Genomic DNA, 19,834 nt, shown 5'->3' on the forward strand with positions numbered 1-19,834 from the left:
GCAGTGGGAGAGGCCACAACAGTGAGAGGCCCGCGTACTGCAAAAAAATAAAATAAAAAAACTAGTTCATGCCTCATTTCATTACTTCATGAACATGCCAGAGATGACACATAAAAACAATGCAAAACTGTTAGTGGGGTTTCTTTTTTTGACTGATCCCTCAGAAAATAGTTGCAGAGTGAAAGGTAACTCCATCTAGAAGAACAGGAAAGGGTCTCAGAGATCACATTGTCATTTTCCTTGTTTTCAAAATAAAGAAACCAGGGGCCAAAGAGTTCAAGGCTTTCACCCAAACCACACATTTGAACTGTGTGGAATAATTTAAATGGCATTCGTTTTTCCTAATCTTAACTTGGAAAGAGAAACACCATTTTTCTAGTGAAATATATGTAACGAAAACATACGACAAGGGCTTAGGAAATGTTTCATTGATTAGTTAAAGTTGGCAGCATCCATTTGTTTTTAATGTCTAGTATTCTCCTTTGTTTTAATAAAAGTACAGCTGTAGAAATCAATCCTTCTAATATAGACTGGCCCACCAAGAATAAAGAAATTATCGAGATGGATTAAAAATAACAATAAAACTTCTAAAAAGAACCAAACATTTTAAAGCTAAGAAGAAGTCTTAGGTTCTAACATGACAACAAAAGGTTAAAAGTCAGCCTGTTTAGTTCAGTGCAGCAGCTTTACTAAAACTCCAGAACTAAGCTTTTCCTCTCTGCAAGCACAGGCTAAGGCTCTCACGGTATCTCCGTCCATCTGAAAGAGATGTCTTCTACTTTTTGCAAACAGAGAAACCTCTACAAACTTACATGAACAGAGCTCCTGAACTAGTTCTGAATCATTACTAAGCAGCACTGCTATATGGCAAGTTATTTTGTTTGCCTTAATATTTTAGAAAGATTATTAATCAGATAGTAAAGATCTATTCTTTGGTGGTTTCTTGTTTCCTCTTTAGTGAGTTGCATACTTTTGGAAAGCCTGGCTTACTTGTATAAACTGATTTATATGTCCCCCCACTTTGAGAGAATAGGCAGGGAGAAGAAGAGAAAGGAAGCATATAGCATGTAGTTTTTAAAATCTGACATCTTAGCTATAAAGGCAAGGAAGATGGGGCATGCCTTTTCCAAACCTAAGGTTTTTAGTTAAAGTCCTGGTTTGAAAGCCAATTATAGTTTTATTGCTTTTAAACCAAACATTTAGATAAAGCTAAACTATATTAGTTACAAACCAACAATCTCTGTAAGATTAACATACAAGGACAAAATAAACTGGGTGTAAGTTGGAAGTTTTTTATGGTCTTTGATTAAATGTCTGCATGTGTATATATGTTCAAGATGGAGGGCCAGTGGGAAGATATGATGGGCATGGAAAATAGAAGGATTACTTCATTTTCCTTTTTAATTGGACCTTATTAGATTATTATATAATCTGAAAAGAATAGAGAAAAAAAGAGAGAACAGTATAATGAACCCATCACCCAGCTTCGGTATTTTACTAATCTTGCTTCGTCTGTCCTACCCACACATACAGTCATTTGTTTTCCTGGAACATTTTAGAGCAAATCAGTTGTAAATACTTCAGTAGGTGGAAAGATAACCTTTTAATAGAAATCCAAGATATTTCCTTCTAGTTCTGACTAGAAGAAAACTTTGAAGTCAAGCAACTTTGAAGTCAAAAATCCAGACATTTTTGACTTACACTAAAATATATTTTATAGCACAACCCACTATACTCATATATAAATACTATATATTAAAAATAATTTTTCAAGGAACAATATGTACTTACCCTTACACACTGATTACACAACCACTTAAGGGTTGCACCCCACAATTATCTTTCCAACTTTAGGTGGAGGTTGGGATGGGCCCTCTCTCACCCTGTATCAGATGGCCTCCGTATCAAACTCTCTCGAGCATTCGCCCAGACTAGGAGACCCACGTATAAAATAGTTCACTCATATTGATAAATATATTCAGCCTTAACCAAGTATAATGATAAAAAGTTCTAATTTCAAAAAATACTAAAATGGTCGAAGCTTTCAGACTTTGATGGTCTTACAAAATATAATGGCTTGGGAAGGCATCAATGATAGGGGAAAAGAGAAACACTGACACGTTATCACAGGAGTTAACTGGCTGGTAAGCAAGCCCGCTGACGAGTGAGGCCCGCGGTCAGTCCCTGTGTGCTGGAGCAAGAAGGACCTAGCAAGGTGAGGCGACCTGGAGACATCAAGGCAGCACAGCTGTCCTACCTTGGGCACAATGATAAATTACAAATAAGCACTTTTCGGGCCAAAAACATGGTACTGTCACTAACAAAAATAGGACTGTCCACCATTGATTTATATGCCTTTTCACTAAAAGAGGACGTGGGACAGAATGCTGTGTAAGAGGAACAAATCCTAACCAAACGCACCTCTGCAACAAACAGTAAGGAGAGGAAGTACTGCCGTGCTACATTCTCCTCCTTATCAGAGCCTCGAAAATCCTCCTGTCTATTCCTAACATACATAGAAAACGGGCTTTTTGCTACGCAAAGTTATCAAAACATAAAACAAGTTTCTCCATGCAATTATTTCACAGCAGTTAATGTGTGGGGATGCTATACTTACAAGGTAAATTAGCTTCAAGTTCTGCAACCTCTGTAGAAACAAAGAGATTATTGTTAATATTAGTCAATTGCTCCACATAAAATCACCAGCTCTAAACTGGCAATTCCCTCCAGAACAATGAAGAAAACAAACAAACAAACAAACAAAACTGAATTAACAGAAATCTACACTTGGTCTAAAGGTTAGACTTTAAGCCAGGAAGTTGCTTTCAAAGATACAAAGTGACTTGCAGGATGCCAGCAAGTGCAGTCGAGGGCCCTTGAAATTTTACTTCCGCGAGAATGAGAACTACTCAAAATTAACATAGAAATTATCTATAGGTAAACAGTCACTAAAGCGTTTTTGAAAATCTTGTTCCCCCAAGTAGTGGAACTACTGCCCTCAAAATCTGATTTATATTTATATCTCTGCCTCTTCCAGTTTTTCCGGATTTGTCTTCCCGTGAGGGCTTGCCCAGTTTGCGCTAGAACTTTTCCAGGGAGAGAAAACTCTCTACCTCCTGCTGGGCTCATGTGCTGCCCCTGCCATCTGTGGGCAAGCTGATACCCAAGGAAGCCTCCTCCTTGGAGCTACATTCCTTAGCCCTAGTGCTCTCCTCTGGGACCTCTTCTATCCGTCACTCATTCAGCATTCAAGCCCAGCACCCCTCTGCCAGGACAAAGCTGCACAGCTCCCACCAAACCTGCTATTACCGAGCTGAGGTCTGGGGGAGCACCCAGAAGAAACCGGGCAGGCAAGTCGTCTGCGCCTCTGACATAACATAACGTGCTCTGGCGACTCTCCAGCTGCGGAGACTAAAGGAAGGAGGAGGTTTTCAATCTGGGCGTTAAAGAACCAGTAGAATTCAGTCCCACAGAGGTGGGGAAAAGGTATTTCAAGGAGATAAGTTAGCAATGTGCAAAAGCACAGAACTCAGACAAGCACAGAAACCAGACGGTACGCAGTGCAGCCAGAGCAATGGGAAACAAGGTGGAAAACCAGGGCCAGGATGGTGGAGGGCGCAGAATTCTCCACTTTATTCTGCAGCAACAGGAGCCAGGGGAGGTTTCTGAACAAAAGTTCCTAAGCTTTGCCTCAAGAGGACACCTAAGCGGAGGCCAGGTGACCTGGGAGGTGGGTGCTCTGAGAGGCGGCAAGGACTCAGCAGAGGTGGGGAGAGCCAGCGTGCCTAACAGCAAAGAGGACAGAAGGCTCTGCCAACTGTCGTGTGTGTGTGTGTGTGTGTGTGTGTGTGTGTGTGTGTGTGTGTGTGTGTGTGTGTGTGTGAGAGAGTGTGTGTGGCAATCAGAGATGGCACCGAGGCTTGAGGGCTGAGGAAGCTGAGGGGGGCGGGTGGGAGAGTTGAAGTCTGGGTGCACGACCAGGGCCAGGGCTGGGGAGCCCCTGCAGAGTGATGCCACCTGACGTCATGAGACCAACGAAGGGGAGAGACTGGTGAGAAGAAAGAACTTTGGCAGAAAGCAGAGGACAGGAGCAGGGAAAGTCACCGATGAGAGACAGGAGGAACAGTAGGAATGATTCAGTAGAGAGGACAGACTGGTCCGAGGGGAATGAGGCCTGAGGCAAGCCTGGGATGTGGATCTCTGACCGGTGTGAGATGATACCTCATTGTAGTTTTGATTTGCATTTCTCTAATGATTAATGATGTTGAGCATTCTTTCATGTGTTTGTTGGCAGTAAGGTAGATAGCTGGTGGGAAGCAACCGCATAGCACAGGGAGATCAGCTCAGTGCTTTGTGACCGCCTGGAGGGGTGGGATAGGGAGGGTGGGAGGGAGGGAGACGCAAGAGGGAAGAGATATGGGAACATGTGTATATGTACAACTGATTCACTTTGTTATAAGGCAGAAACTAACACACCATTGTAAAGCAATTATATTCCAAAAAAGATGTAAAAAACAACAACAACAACAACAGAAAGGTAAGTGGAAAGATGAAACCAGTCTACAAAACACTAAGAAGCAAATGACTCCTTCAAGTGCAGAGCAGGGGGTGGAGAGGGGGAGAATGGGTGGGAAGGGAGAGGTCACAAGGTTTGTAAAGCTGAGTGCGTTAGTGGGGAGACTGGCAGATGGCTATTTTGAGGCTGAAGGTTTAGGAAAGGCACAGGCTCTGACCTCAGCTAGCTGAGAATCTCGGTAGAGACGGGTGGCCCACTAAATGTATTAGGTCTGGGTTCCAGGCACTCGGGATGGGTATCCAGACAAGTGAGGTGAGGCAGAGGAGGGAGGAAGTAAGGACTGCAGTCCTGGCAGTCTTGTGCTATGGTATACTAGAATATATGCACTTAAAACAAAATGATGAAGATCCTATGGAAGGTTCACTAGCATCATACTTATAACGACCATGGTGATCTTTAGTTTCGCCTTTCACTCTAGCAGGGCACGGGGTAAAGAAACACTCTGAGGCCACCCACCCCGGCCCTCCGACCAGGATGGGGTCCGAGCCAGGCTCTGCTCCAACAGCCCACACAGGGCACTCATTTTATCAAAAAAGCACACCTCTTATCAAATGAGTCATGCATATTAATCACTTTTAAATATATGCTATCCATATAATTAAATCTAGATGGTTTTAAGGTGAATACTATTTACATATTTATTACACTATTACTTAACTTTTTGTTGATAAGAATTCACAAGAAACTCTTCTTGAGGACCCTTCTTTTGAGAGATTGATGCTGGCCACTGGAACCTGGTTTTCTCTGGCGGGCCTATCCTGACTCCTGTCATGAGAACTCTGGTCATTCAGTTTTACAAAAACCCAGAGAAATAGAAAACATGCCCAGAGGATGTGAAATGGGGCAACATGACAGAAGTGAAAAATTTGAGAAGACAGTCTACTGCCAAGGAACAGGGAAAAGGTGAGGCCCGGACACAGGAGGGCAGGGATGCACTGACCAGGGTGTCGTGATGACTGAGCAACAGAACCGGATGCTGCATTACAGGGACCTAGTGTGGGGATGAGAGGCTCTGGGCCAGAGGACGCCTCACTGTAGGACAGGGGTTCTCCGCCCTGGCTGCACACAATCATCTGGGGAATTTTTTTGTTTTTTGTTTTTGTTTGTTTAATAAACAGCCTTGGTGAGGTACGATTTACATACTATAAAATAGACCAACTTTAAGTGTATAATTCAATGATTTTTAGTAAAATTTGGAGCTGTGTACCCATCCCCACAACCTAGCACCTGCTGAGCAAACCCTGCCACCCCACCCTATCCAGACCAATTACACCAAAAGTCCTAGCTGGGGCCTAGGCCTCTGAATGTTTTATTCCTCCAGGTATAGGAACTGCTGTAGGCTACTTTGCCAAGCTAAACTATTTACACACAGCTAATTTACACAGACGGATTCAATAATTTCACATTGTGGTCTAGAATTCAACTCCAAAGACGAGAGCCCTCAGACCTCGTCCAGTGATGACCCCCACCACAGTCAGGGCCCCTGCAGACTTCTGGTCCAAGAACCAGAGTGGGCAAGGAATACGACCTTGGAGGCAGAAGGATTTCATTAAAGATGCCTGGCATTTTAGTCCAGCCCAGTATGGAAGATAAACGAACTACAACGCAGTGTTCCTCTCAGGGAGTTGTCACAGATGACAAGTAGTTTGATGATGGCAAATGATAATTCACTGACGTCGACAGTAATAACCTCAGAACCCACCTACAAGCAGACTATGGCCAAAGAAGCCAGGGATTTGCTTTACACGCTCAAGAGGCCTCTTGGCAAAGCAGCAGTCCTCCCCTGGATAACCTCACTGCCCAAAGGACACCACCCCACCTGGAAGGTAACAAGAAGTTCAGATATTCTTAAACTGCTGAAGTCGCGCCTGTTGCAAAGATGCTAACACCTCTCCGGCTCACAGGCCCACCTCTGGGGAGGCACCTGGCACCTGGCACAAGTAAGTGGCTGCACAACTTCCTCCTGAGAAATTAGACGCTTTTCCTGTCTAACTACACATCAAACCACAGAGCCCACTTGAAGCACGACTGACTGCCCTGAAATGTCAGACTACAAAATCCGTCCCATTACCACAATGGCCCCCACACAGCACGCACTCAGCCCCTTCTGCGATAGGCTGCCCACAACACAGTGCTCTAGCTGTTTCCGCACCACCTGCCACTTGAACCTGTGCCTTTTTGGTGGTGGGGCCTGTAGATCCTGACCCAGCCCTGGGACCCCAGTGCCTGGGCCTGAGCTTGGCACACTTGGAGTGCTCAGGAAATGCTCGACAAACAAGCACACTTGCCAGCAGGGTGGCAGTACTCTCAGTGTGAAAATCCTGAGACACGAGGAGCCTTTCTCCTCAGACAGCTGGGGACTGAGGCATTCCAAAGGTGCTGAGGACTGAACCGTGTCCCCCGCCCAAGTTCTTATGCTGAAGCCCTAAACCCCTACCCACCATGTAATGGTATGAGGTGGGGCCTTTGGGAAGTAATTAGGGTCAAATGAGGTCAGGAGGGTGGGGCCCTCATGACGAGATTCATGCCCTTATGGGAAAAGACACCAGGTGCTTACAAGCCAGGAAGAGGGCCCTCACCAGGAACTGAATCTGCCGATGCCTTGATCTTGGACTTTCCAACCTCCAGACCCATGAGAAATAAATGTGTATTGGTTAAGCCCCCCAGTCTATGCTCTTTTATTATGGTAGCCTGAGCTGACTAAGACAAAGGCCAATCATAGATGCAGATGGTTCTTAGCAAGAGCCAGCTCCGAGCCCCATCAGGTAACACGAGGCAGGGCAGCTGAGCCCTTTGACCCAGGAAGAGCTGGCAGCTATGTCCCATGAGACTTGATTACCTCTTTCCACCTGAACCACTACCTCTTCGATTTCTTGAACTACAACTTTATCTCTTAGCCTCCCGTCTGTCTTTATGCCTTGAGCACCTCTTCTGCATCCATGCACAGTGCCCTTATGGGGGAGACACTTGCCCCAGCAGCACCATCCTATTCCCAGAGATGGCATGGCTACTGCCCAAGAGCCCCACCAAGCCCCACATCAGCCCTTCCACTCAGTCCAAGGGCCTTCTAGCAGCACACTGCAGAGTGCAAGCCCAGAGTACTCACGGCCCCCTCCCTCCACACTCTGGGGAAGCTAGGATGTAACCCCGAAAACCAGCACAGCCCCCGTAGCAGTCTCTGGGAATGGATCCCCAAAGCCTCATATCACCCACTTTCAACATGAGCAGACAAAGCTGACTTGAGCCCTCACGTGTCTTCTACAGATCCTCCCTGCCCACCCCCATTCCTGGGCTATCCGGCACACCTGAGGGCCACCAAATTCCCTGGGCAGTTTCAGTGGTGTTTAACCCTGCAGCCAAGCATGTAAAGGTTAGGCTTGGGCCAGCTGCCTTACTCCACGTTAGCAGGACTCCTCCTCTTTGGGCCACTGCCCTCGTCTTTAGAACACATATTGGAACACACAGCCACAGCTTCAAATGCTGCTAAATGCTCTGAATACCCTGCCAACATGACAAGCCAACCCTGAGCCCACCTCCAGAGTCCTGGGCAGGGCCTGGCATGGAGAGAGCAGCTCTGGAGAACAATAAATGGTTCTCTTTTGCCCACTCTTCCAGGAAGCGCCCTGAACCGAGCCGTTCCTATACCACGTGACCAGACTGCTCATGTGGACACAGACGCGCTCAGCCAAAGGCGGCCCCGTGTGGCACCTCGTGGAGACACCTGCACCTTGGATGCTGGGAAGCCCATGCAGGAGGGCAGCCAGGCCTCTCTGCTCTGCAGAGTAGGCTCAGAGTATGGAGAGCCGCCACAGCTGCTAAAACAAGAGAACACCAGGAGCCACATGGAGCGCAGGGGCTGATGGGACAATGGCTATAGATTCATTCCCAACTCCAGCCCTGGCCCTGAACTCAGTCAGCTCAATTCCAAATCTCCACGTTTAGCAAAAGCTTCCTGCCAGCCTGCCTGGAGCCCCTTGAGGTCTTCAGGGGCCACTAACAGGAGGCTGGCACACACCAGGCACTAAAATCTTTGTCACGTGAACAAGTCAAAGGACAGGGAGACACACAATCACGTTCCCATTATATGAAAAGTGCCAAGCTTCAGACAGAAAAAAAAGTAGGTCATTCTGCCCAGAGGCTTTTTTGGAAGGTGGGGAGCATCATCAGACTCAGAAATTGACGGACTCGGAGGAACCACAAGGGTCCACCGGAAACGCAGTGCCCTCTGCCCTGTGGCTGAAAGCACCGGTGATGGCTCCCAGAGAGGCCCAGACCTGAGCTGGGGCCAAAAGGAAATGCGCAGATCTGAAACGCTCTCTCCCCAGTGTCCCCAACTCCCAGGATTCAGGGCAGACAGCAGCCCTCAGTCCTCGCCCAGAAACACCTGATTGTTCTATACCCTCCAGGGACTGCTGCTGCAAGCATCTCTCCAGTTGCAGCCTGGAGGATATCCTTGAGAATGACCCCAGGGGTGCAAATGAAAAGCTGGTATGGCCAAGGTGCCAGTGTGGTAGAGCCTCACACTGGCCAGCGGCTCCGAGGCAGGCCACAGTATTCCAGGGACAGCTGACTCCACCTGTCACCTTCAGAACTGGGCCCACTAGCCCAAGAAAAAGAACAGAAGCTTCAGTTTTGCAGCTACCACTGGCCCTCACCACTAGGGACAAGTGTCCCTGTCAACCTCCGATCTCCCACGTTAACCTTACAGCCATCCGCACCAAGCCAGATCTCCACCGTGCATGGTCAAGCATGGCAGCGGACCAGCTAAAAACATATTTTTGCCTCTAAGTGTCTGTGGTCTTTCCTCTGGGCGATGGACGCATGGCCCAGATGCCCTCTCAGCGAGGGCTCTCAGCAGATGGCCTTCAGCTCTCAACCCTTCCAGGGACTGTGTGGGCTGCCCAGAGTCCCACCTCAGGCCAGACCCATCTGACGACTGGTCGAGCAGAGCAGGAAGGCCTGACCATCTCCCCTGACTGAGGACAGCTGTGAAGGGCCACGCCTGCTCTGGAGCAGAGGCTGTCATGGGGCCTCCGTCAGAGCTCTCCCTCTCCCTCTGCCCGCTCCTGCTTCCTCCACCACCCTCCACAGGCATCAGTCCCAAGGATACCCTTTAATAACTATACCGCACGCCAAACTCCCCACTCCCGGGAACCCAGCCCGTGGCACCGAGTCCCAAAGGCGCATGAATACACTGTTCTGCTACTCAGGGATCCTCAGGAGCAACATCCTCACGTGAGCCACAGCCACAGCCCCAGATGACAGTCCTGACTGCAGCCATCTCACTGAACCCGGACAACTGACTTTTCTCAAAGTCCCCAAGGGGAGTTTCAGCTAGGAGGGACTCTCACAGTAACCACCCCTCCAAGTGCCTCACCAGGCCCACGACAGCCATGGACTCCGCCGGGCTCCACCTGACCATCAGAAACCCCCAGAATGGAGGTGCTGCCGCATTCTGAAGGAGCGCTCTAGGTGCAGCCCAAACAGTCATCAGCCATGAGAGCGTTCTTTATTACAGCCTCCTCTCTCAGGTCAGGCCCACCCTTCCTCTCCACCTACCCTCCACCACGAGCCCAAACTACTCACCACTCAGTCAGCCGGCCCACACTGGGCTGGCCACCCCGAGGCAGATGGAGAGCAGGCCACATGAGGGGCGTGTTACACTGAAGCTTGGTACACAACCACCGCCAACTGCAAGTGCTCTGGGCCCGGAAACCTAATAACCCCCAGTGTCTCTGGGAGAATGGAAACAGGTGGCCTCTCGAGGAGGTTTTGCACCTCTCCTCGATAAGCCTCACAAAATCAAAGGACCTCAGCTGGGTCCTGTAAACCCAGCCAAAGACATCTCCTGTCCTAGGAGCTGGGGCAGAGGCCAGCTCCATGGGCCTCAGGGGGCTCCCCTGGGCTGCGTCAGGGCCTCGAGTCATTTGAGAGCTCTCAGGGAATCCCTGAGCGGGAAGGCGTGTGGTGGAGCCTCTGTGCCTCCCTGAGTTCTCTCTTCTGGAGACTCACACTTCTGTTCTGCTCCTTCGGGTTCTGCTTGCTGGGTCTGTTCCCCAAGTGCCTGCCCTACCCCAAAATGTGGGTCTGGCTGTCTTGCTGCAATAAAGCTGTGACCTGGGCAAGCTTTTGAACCTCTGAGTCTCAGTTCTTGAGCTGTAAAATGAACCACCCACCTGGCAAGGCTTAGCAAAAGTCAAACAAGAGCTGCCCCTATAAAGTACCCAACAGAGGGCCTGGCCGCAGGCGCTCAGCAGACAAGTGCTGCTGTCCGCCGTGACAGGAGGCGGGAAAGAAGATGGCGCCGTCCATTTGCCAGCTTCCCCCCCGCTCCTCCTCAACTGCAACCCCCTTCCTCACCGCAACTCCCTGGCATTAGAACACCCTCCCCTCGAAGGACTTTGACCCACGCGTCAAACCCCTTCCCTGGCTTGCTTGGCTCCTGGCTTCCTCTGCAGATGGAACCCTTGAGCCAGCACCCAGGAAAGAGACTCAAGTCCTATCAGGCCACCCAAGTGAGGGGCGGCAGCCCAGGCCACAGCCCCAAACCCTGCAGGGTAAACCTTCCTATGTTGTAACAAACTAAATACCGTCTAACGCTCTCCCTGACACAGAAGGTATTTTGCCAAAATGTCAAAAACGATTCTGACTCCATCTTTAACCTATCATCCATCAGGCTGGGAAAGCCAGAGCTCAGTCACGATCCAGGGGCAGAGGGAGAACAGGGGAGAGTACACCAGTGACGCGTCCCGGAACCCGGCATCTCCTGTGCCCACCCCTTCCCAAACGCAGCTGTGCTTTGCTTCTGAGAAGGCCCAACACGGGGCATTCATAAACGCCAGGTCTCCCACCAGCAGATCTGTTCCCGGACATGCAGATGGCAGCCACCCCCACCGTGTCCACCTAACACAACATGAAAACAGACAGTTCTAACAAATCATTTAACCCTCTGTGCTTCCTAGCTCCTTACACTTAAAAAATGTAAACACGTGTCATAAAGTAGAGTGCTCCTTCAAGGCAGAAACTGTTTGATCTTTCGTGGTCCTCATGACCCTAGGAAACTGCCTTTGCACTCAATAGTTGTAAATCTGTTCAACGGATACATGCAAAAGTTCCACACAAACACTCGCATAGTCACACACATACATCACGTAACCCTTCTCCAAAGACTACTGCTAGGACACTCTATTATTAATTCTGGGACAAGAACCAATTTTGCACAAGGCTGTCCTCAGGCTGTGAATAAATAAAAGAGAGAAGGATCCTAAGAGATTACCGATCTCCAGTCCCTCCCTCTACAGGTCAGACACTCTGCTGCTGAGGAGTCCAGAAAGGATGAACCTCCCCGACTCCCCCCCCCCCCCCCCACACACACACCAGCCGGATAATGACAGCACTGAGACCAGAGTCGTCAGTCTGCTGAAGGAGTACCTTACTCCTTCTGCTAGCATTCTGGCAGCCCCTACAGAGAATATCCCAAGGGCATAAGACACACCAGTTTTAATACCGTTTTCTTGCCATCAGCATTCCCATAGTGTGTGCAGAGTACAAAGTTCTTCTGTTGTATGTGACAGCAATTATATTTCAAAATATTTTCAAACAGGTACTTCTATTCAACAACAGGCTGCTTCGTATCCCAGAAGAGCCTCCAGGCAGACTTCATTTTGTTATGGGATAGAAAAACAGCTCACACGGATGGTCATTACCTTTGACAAGCAGCCTGTCTCTCACAGAAACCCGCCGAGTGGAGTCGGAGGCTGTGGCTGACGCCCGGGACCCTTTGAGACCGTCATCCCGCTTCAGTTTGCTTGCCAGTGTCAGCATCACTGCTACCTTTATCCTGAAAGGCCAAAAGCAGGTTAAGACAGTGACTGGACAGTGAAGACAATGATGTAAGGTGGTTTTTAATATTTTTCCCATAATTTAGTTACAGAAAAATTTAGCATGTAAGATACAATAACACTGCATTCCTTCATAATGAATTTGGATAATCTCTATGCCTCTCTAAATCTGATGTTTTAAAGTATGAATGAAAATTCAACAAGGGTGAGCCAAGCATTTAACACTCACTGGGCGCCAGGCCCCGGGATGTAGCAGTGGCAATGCTCCTGGGCGCTCATGGTCTAGGGCAACCTCCGCTGACGGGCCTCACGTAGGCCCACCGCTGTCCACTGGTAAGTCTGCCCATCCCTGCTGTGTGGACCATGCACCTGAGGGTGTGGCCCCAGGGCCTGGCCCAGCACAGACTGAAGGGAGTGTCCACCTCTGGTGAGGAGGGAGCACCGCAATGCTTTCTTTCCTCCTTCCTTTAATAAAGGTGTGGCTAGAACCTTAATAAGCATCTTCACATTTATTTACGTTGTACTGTATTTATATTGTTAGGCAATAGCAACATAATTAAGTTATAATTAATGTTCCAAACCAGATTATTTTCACTTGGCTACTTCCAACCCACCTATGTTTCAGGTTCCCTCACTGACAGCTCACTGGGAAGGATAATAAAGACCAAAAATAGGTGATGCACCTGACTGCTTCGGAGAAAGGACTAAAGATGTCAACGATGTTTACAGATAGAACTGTCCTCTAGAATCTGCCTCTGTTTCTAACATAAACCGCCATTCATCTGACAGGCCTCCTAACTCTTCTTGCTTGCTTTACCAGTTGGAGAGGAATTCTGGAACTTTTTTTTTTTTTAATTTTTAAATTTTATTTTTTATTTTTGGCTGTGTTGGGTCTTCGTTCCTGCGCATGGGCTTTCTCTAGCTGCAGCGAGCAGGGGCTACTCTTCATTGTGGTGCGTAGGCTTCTCACTGTGGTGGCTTCTCTTGTTGCAGAGCACGGGCTCTAGGCGCAGGAGTTCAGTAGTTGTGGATCACGGGCTCTAGAGTGCAGGGTCAGTAGTTGTGGCGCACGGGCTTAGCTGCTCCGTGCCATGTGGGATCTTCCCGGACCAGGGCTCGAACCCGTGTCCCCTGCATTGGCAGGCAGATTCTTAACCACTGCGCCACCAGGGAAGCCCTGGAACTTCTTTTGATTGAGGACAAAAATTGGTCACCAGCTCAATATTTTCATAATTTCCTTTGTTGCTTTAATGTAATTTCCTTTCAGTACCACTCTGATCATTTTCAAAAGAAAATGATCTAAAAACTTCCAGATGAAAAACATGACCTAAGCACAGAACTTTTAGTTTGAAGCCAAGATCTTGTTTGTTTGTTTGTTTTTACGAATGAGCATCATTTGTTCTGATGCTGCTTCTTGGCGGCTGTCACCTGTCCAGCGATTCTGTCCAGATCTCTCTGCCCCTGAGGTGTTAGTTTGTGGCCCCCATCTTGGTCCTTTTCCACCATTTTCAGCCCCTCCAGGGCTTGGAGGACCCGACGGGCCACGCTCTTGGAGCCTCTGCTTAAGTGGCTGGGCATGACGCCATGTCTCTGACGCCCCCCCATAGATCTTGGTCATGGCACCAACCCCAGCGCCGCCCGGAGGTACAGGTGCCGTGCTGTGGAAGCAGCTCATGTGTAGAACCAGTTCTCATCGTAGGGAGTGAGCCCTTTATGCTTGGCCAGCTTGACAGTGTCCACCCATTCAGGGACTTTCAGCTTCCGGACTTTCTGAGGAAGGCTGCCAGAGCTCTGACGAGCTCCCGCTGGTTCACGTCTTTTACAGGAAACTCCAGGCATCCTGCAGCCTCTGCACTGCCAGCCAGGGGCTGAAGCCAAGATCCTGAAAGCCAAACTATAAGAATAACTCTCCCCCATCAGTATTTTTAACCATTTTAACCCAGGTCCCTCACATAGCTTTTCACACCATCTTCTGTGTATTCCCCCACCCCACAAAGACTGTAAGATTTAATTTTCTATTGTTTGTACCATGAAAACAACATATTGAATATGACCTTCTGAACTGTACAGGACCTATGCACAAACACACACACATCTAATCCCTTTAAGAGTCACTGGTCTAGGGACTTCCCTGGAGGCACAGTGGTTAAGAATCCGCCTGCCAATGCAGGGGACACGGGCTCAAGCCCTGGTCCGGGAAGATCCCACATGCCGCAGAGCAACTAAGCCCACGCGCTACAAATACCAAACCTGCACTCTAGAGCCCATGAGCCACAACTACTGAGCCCATGTGCCACAACTACTGAGCCCGCGTGCCACAACTACTGAAGCCCGCGTGCCTAGAGCCCGTGCTCTGCAATGAGAAGCCACGGCAATGAAAAGCCCACGCACCACAGCGAAGAGGAGCCCCCCCTTGCCGCAACTAGAGAAATCCCACGTGCGGCAATGAAGACCCAATGCAGCCTAAATAAATAAATAAACAAATAAATAAACAATTTTTAAGAGGAGTCACTGGTCTAAATGCTTCAAGAGATAGTTCTATTACACACAAGCACTCACAAGCTCCTAGAATTTCAAACCTGCGAAGGACTTCTCCCCTGACTCCCACTCTATTTTATGGATGTAGACTCTGGGACAACCAGGGCCCAGGAACTGGGTTGTCTGAGGCCACTCAGCTGCTAGAAGAGGTCACCACGAAACACTAGTTTCCCTCGTGTAGATGATGGGATGTTTTTATCGCGAATGTGGTGATGGTTTCAGGGGTATATCCGTACGTCAAGACTGATCAAATTGCATAGTTTAAGTATGTACAGTTTAGTGTACTTCAGTTATACCTCAATAAAATTGAAAAAAAATGTGAAACCAAACCATTGCTAGTTTCTTTACTCCCACTCTACCTCAGCTGGACCCACGGAGAGGACCATCACCGATGGACACACACCTTCCCAGCTTCACCCAGGGCAGGGACTACCGGTTCCGTGTACCAAGCCCCCTCACAAGGGAGGGCGGGGCGGGGGGAGCGGGGCAAGGAGTCGGGAACTCCTGTGGAGGCTCCAGCCCACAAGCTACCAGACACAGCAGCACCAGCTAGAGCCAGCACCCCCCTGCTCAGCGGCCCCCGAACGATCCTGCCAGGAATCCCTCAAGCAGATCTGGATCCCAAAGCAGGGTCTGCCTCCCCAGCAAGCCCACTGCCAGGCACCCACACCTGAACACATCACTCTCACCACATCGACAGGGTCGCCTGATGGTGGGCCAAGATATGCGTCTATCACGAAGTCCCCTTGGTTTCTATCCTCTAGCTGACCTTGGTAATAAAAACACGTCAAGCAATAAAAGCAGAGCGTGTGTAAAGAGCGTTCTGTAGGCAGCACCCTAGGAAAGCCATAATAAAGAGCCCAACAGAAAGGGGAGTCCTAGGGCACATGATTGGTCCGCACCCAGCTCCCTGCAGACCCGCACTGAAGGAGCTGCTCAGAGGGTCCTGGCAAGACCCACTCATACAAAGGAAGGCTCACACCAAGACACTCTTCTGTGTGGCTGCAGTCTGAGGACTCTGCTTAATTCTCTTATACTCCTACCCCACACCGAATTCTTCTCTGTGGGCAGAGTATGCCCCATACTCAATTCCATTTAGAGTCAGATTCCTGGTTTTCAATCGTCAACACGTTTGTGGCCCTTAATAAAATACACAGGACACTGACTATGCAAGATATCAAAGAAAACACTGGCGTCTGTTTCCTGTAGAAGACAAAACTTAGTTTCCTAACATTCTATGAAATCTAAGTATATAATGACCATCTATTTCTCCATCATCTGTATCATTTTCACACACCACTTTAGGGATAAAGCAAAGGCCTAATCGGGGGTTGCTACATAGCTGCTAATTTAACTCTGTACAAAGAGATCTGAACGAAAATAATCATTCAAGCTGTCAGGTTAGCTGAACACCTGCAGTTTGCTGCAGAATTCTCTCGTCTTTCTTCAGTATGCTTCACCCCTTGAAGACCTGATTTAAAACTAAACTTCCCCTTTACTGCAAATTACACTTTGACTAGGGCAGCATTTTCGGTAACAGCACCCTCAGTCTCTAAATTCCACAAGTTGTAATTGGCCCATTTAAGTTCTTCCTCTGGGTGGGACTTGCTTGCAGACTGTTCAGAGAAGATTCTGATGTACCGTATTTACTAGGCTCATCATCGAGCAGTACTGACTCAGTGTTCCTGCTTATAGTGGCAAAATCAGGCCCTGTCACCCGTGCAGGGGCCAGTCAGCTCACGGGGTGAGGACCTCCTCATTTACGATTCTTCCTGCCCTAGACAAGTCCCAATCTAAGTGTAAAAGGTGGAACTGCAGGTCACTAGGGGACAACCAACTTCTCCAGCCAAAGAGGCCCAGATCAGGACACAAAAAAGCCCACACCCCACCCTTCTCCTTTAGAACGCCAGGGCCCAAGGAACCTCCCACCTGGCTCCATGGCTGGCTGACTGATGACCTTTGGAGCCCAACCCTTTTACCTGAGCAGTAAACCTGCCTCCTCCTGCACTGCCCTGCCTACTACCTGAGCAGCAGGTATGTCCAGCCCTGCACCACCTAGCCTGGTGATGATTTCTGTCTCTGAACATCTCCCCCGCCCGTGCCCTTCCCCTACCTTCATCCCCTTACTCAGCCATGAATCCTCTGCACAAGGTAGGTGGGCCTCCTCCCTGTTCCTCAACAACACCCCGCTCGTTTCTGGAAGCTTCTGCTCACCCTGACATCCAGGTCTGGAATGCCCTCCCTCCCTTCCCCACCTAAACCTGCTGCTTCTTTAGGATAACAGATGACCACCCAGATTCCTACCTCTCCTCCAAGAAGCCTTCTCCGGCCACTCCAGTCCATCCTGACCCCACTCCGGCGCTGGAGGGAAGGCAGAAGGGCGGACCCGATCCCCTCGTGGGACGGATGAGGGAACTGAGACCCAGGGAGGGTGGGGCCACACCCAAGATTACACACCAAACTTGGCCGTACGGATCGGTCCAAGATGTCCTCCCAGCTCCTCTGGCCCGGGAAGACCCTCCAAACCAGCCGTGGTCTCCCCCGGTTGTGGGGAAGCCGCAGGCAAGTTGGCGAGGCGGCAGCCGGGCTCCCCCTCACCCTCTGCGTCCCCCTGGCCTAGCCCGATTCACAGATGATCAGGAGTCCGGCTGCCTAAGTCCGAGCACCGTTGCCTCCGGCCACGTCGGGCCGGTGACCTTGGGCCCACTCGGCGCTGCGTTTCCTCCCGGACAATGCGGCTAGCAGCTCCCCCGCGACGGCGGGCGCGAGCGAGGCCGTGTGTGCGCCCGGCACAGGTCCGGGCTCGGGGCGCACTGCCCCTGGAGCCCGGCCGCGGCCAGCGCCCCGGACCCAGCCCCGCGCCCCCCGGCCCACGCCCCGCAGCGTCCGCCCGCCCTCCAGCCCCCGACGCCCGGCCGTGAGGACCCGCACGGCCTGTGGCGGCCCCGGCGCCGCCCGCCCTCCGGCCCGCCCGCCGGGTGCAGCGGCGCCGCGGGAGCCGAGCCACCCTCCAGCCCGTGGCAGCCCCTCGCCCACCGCACGGCCGCGCACTCCTCACCTGGGCACCCCGAGACAGGCGAGGCGGGCCCGGCGCCCAACACCATGCCCGGCCGGCCGGCGGCGGCGAAACGCAGCCCCTCACAGCCGCACCGGCTCCGGGCGGCGAGACCGGAAGTGGCGGGGCGGGGACTCGGCCGCTCTCGCCCGCGGCGGCCGAGACTGCAGAGGGCGCTTTAAAAAAAAAATTCAAAGCCCCGAAGAACTTTATTTGGAGCCTGACAGGCGAACAGCAGAGTGCGCCGGCCGGGGCTGGGCTCGGCGGCCGGCCTCTCGGGCCTCTCTCATTGGCTGACGGCACGGCCTGGGGCGGGCACGGATCTAGCGGCCCGCGCTGATTGGCCAGCGGCGACCGGGGGCGAGGTCGCCCAGTTTCCGAGCCTGCGCGCCGAAGGGCCGGGTTCTCTGCGCGGTGTTCCTGCCTCCATTCGTTTGGCCGTGTGCTAAGTCTGGGCCTGCGGCTGAGAGGATACCCGCGCAGCGTGGCCTGCAGGGGCTGCTAGGCCGGTACTGACTGCCTCGGTGGATGGGGCGCCCGCTGTGTGCCCATCACAGTGCTCAGGATGCAGAGGAGCGGCCGCCCCACAGCCCGCAGCGTCGGGAGTGAGCGGGGCCGGGCGGTGAGCCGTGCAGCTACCAACCCCCCCGGGTGCTCCGGGAGACTGCAGTGGAATGGGTGGGCGCTTTCCTGTTGTCTTACGGTTTTCATGCCTTGTTTTAGCTCTAACACTTTTGCAAAGTACTTACTTTAAAAAATCTGTTTCAAATTGTTCTAATTTCTAGCTCGTTGAATACAAATTATTCTCACGTCCATTCGCGTCCTGGTGTGGTTGGTAATAGGCGCTCTGGCAGGGTCAGGTAGGGCTCCTGGAGGAGTGAGCCATCTGAGAGAGGAGGTTCACCTCGTGGACAGGGACAAAAGAGCCAAGGAGTTAGAATTTTATTTCCAGAAGCCCCACTGATAGGTTTTAAACGGTGGAGTGACAATATCAAGTTTCCTTGACCCGAGTGAGGAAGACCAGTCACGGACAAAATTCACGGTATTCCTTCTGTCTGGGAACAGTTTCCTCCTTCTTCACCTGGCTAACTCCTAAATTTGCCTAAGCTTAGACACCACTTGCTCAGAGAGGGCCCAAGGTCTGGGAGAGGCAGGTGCCCCTCTGTGACTTTGCTGAAGCCCAGTGCTTCCGCATTCCTGGTGCTCAAAGACACCGTCAATGCCTGTTTCCCGAGCTCAGCTCCTCAGGTCCTCCTCTTCTGTGTTTCCCATAACACTCCTCCCCGATCCTGGCGACAGGTGGTCAAAACACATCTGCCGGATGAGTATTGCATGAGCTTGTAGCAGCAGTCCTGGCGAGAGAAGATAAGGCCTGAAGCAAGGCAGCAAATTAAGGTACAGTGCATTGGCTTGAGTATTTGTCTTGCTAAGGAACACTGTCTGTAGGACAGCCTGAGCGCACATGGGCCCGCGGTGGCCCAAATCTCACCACTGTGGATAAATGAAGCTTCATTTCATGAGGCTGCCTCGTGCCTTCACCTGAAGGTTTACTAGGTTATTGACTCATGTAATCCTCACAACAACTTCATGAAACAGGTGTTTTATTATCCCCATTTTAAAGATGAGGAAACCGAGGCACAGACGTTAAGGAGTCTGCCTGATAAGGCAGAGCTGGGATTTGCCCTCAACCAATGCGCCATGTCCAATAGGTGGCAGGAGAGGGGCAAAGCTGGCCCCCTTGCTTCCTGGAGAAGCAATTTGTGTTCATCTGCGGCTCCTTCAGAACCGAACTTTCACTAGCTTAAGCACAAAACATTTAGAAGA

At 50.6% G+C, this 19,834-nt stretch overlaps 1 protein-coding gene and 1 pseudogene across 3 annotated transcripts in view; both read right to left on the reverse strand.

Moving 5' to 3' along the window:
* The window catches only part of UBE2F (ubiquitin conjugating enzyme E2 F (putative)), a 52,062-nt gene extending 33,907 nt beyond the window's left edge, over positions 1-18,155 (reverse strand). The window contains exons 1-3 of one of the 3 annotated variants that reach the window (XM_027117160.1): positions 18,014-18,149; positions 12,283-12,416; positions 2,618-2,647 (exon numbers count right to left, since the gene is read on the reverse strand). In XM_027117160.1, the coding sequence (XP_026972961.1) occupies positions 2,618-2,647; positions 12,283-12,400 (148 nt within the window). In that variant the 5' untranslated portion in view covers positions 12,401-12,416; positions 18,014-18,149. Of the gene's footprint in view, positions 1-2,617; positions 2,648-3,113; positions 3,877-12,282; positions 12,417-18,013 lie in introns of those variants that run through there. The other 2 variants (XM_027117170.1, XM_027117180.1) reach the window with 2 other exon arrangements.
* Positions 13,519-14,604, reverse strand: LOC113626088 (40S ribosomal protein S19-like; annotated as a pseudogene).
* Positions 18,156-19,834: the final 1,679 nt, after the last annotated feature.

This window comes from Aethalodelphis obliquidens, unplaced genomic scaffold (genome assembly GCF_003676395.1).
Source record: "Aethalodelphis obliquidens isolate GAN/ISIS:26980383/991018 unplaced genomic scaffold, ASM367639v1 scaffold2, whole genome shotgun sequence".
Lineage (NCBI taxonomy): Eukaryota > Metazoa > Chordata > Mammalia > Artiodactyla > Delphinidae > Aethalodelphis > Aethalodelphis obliquidens.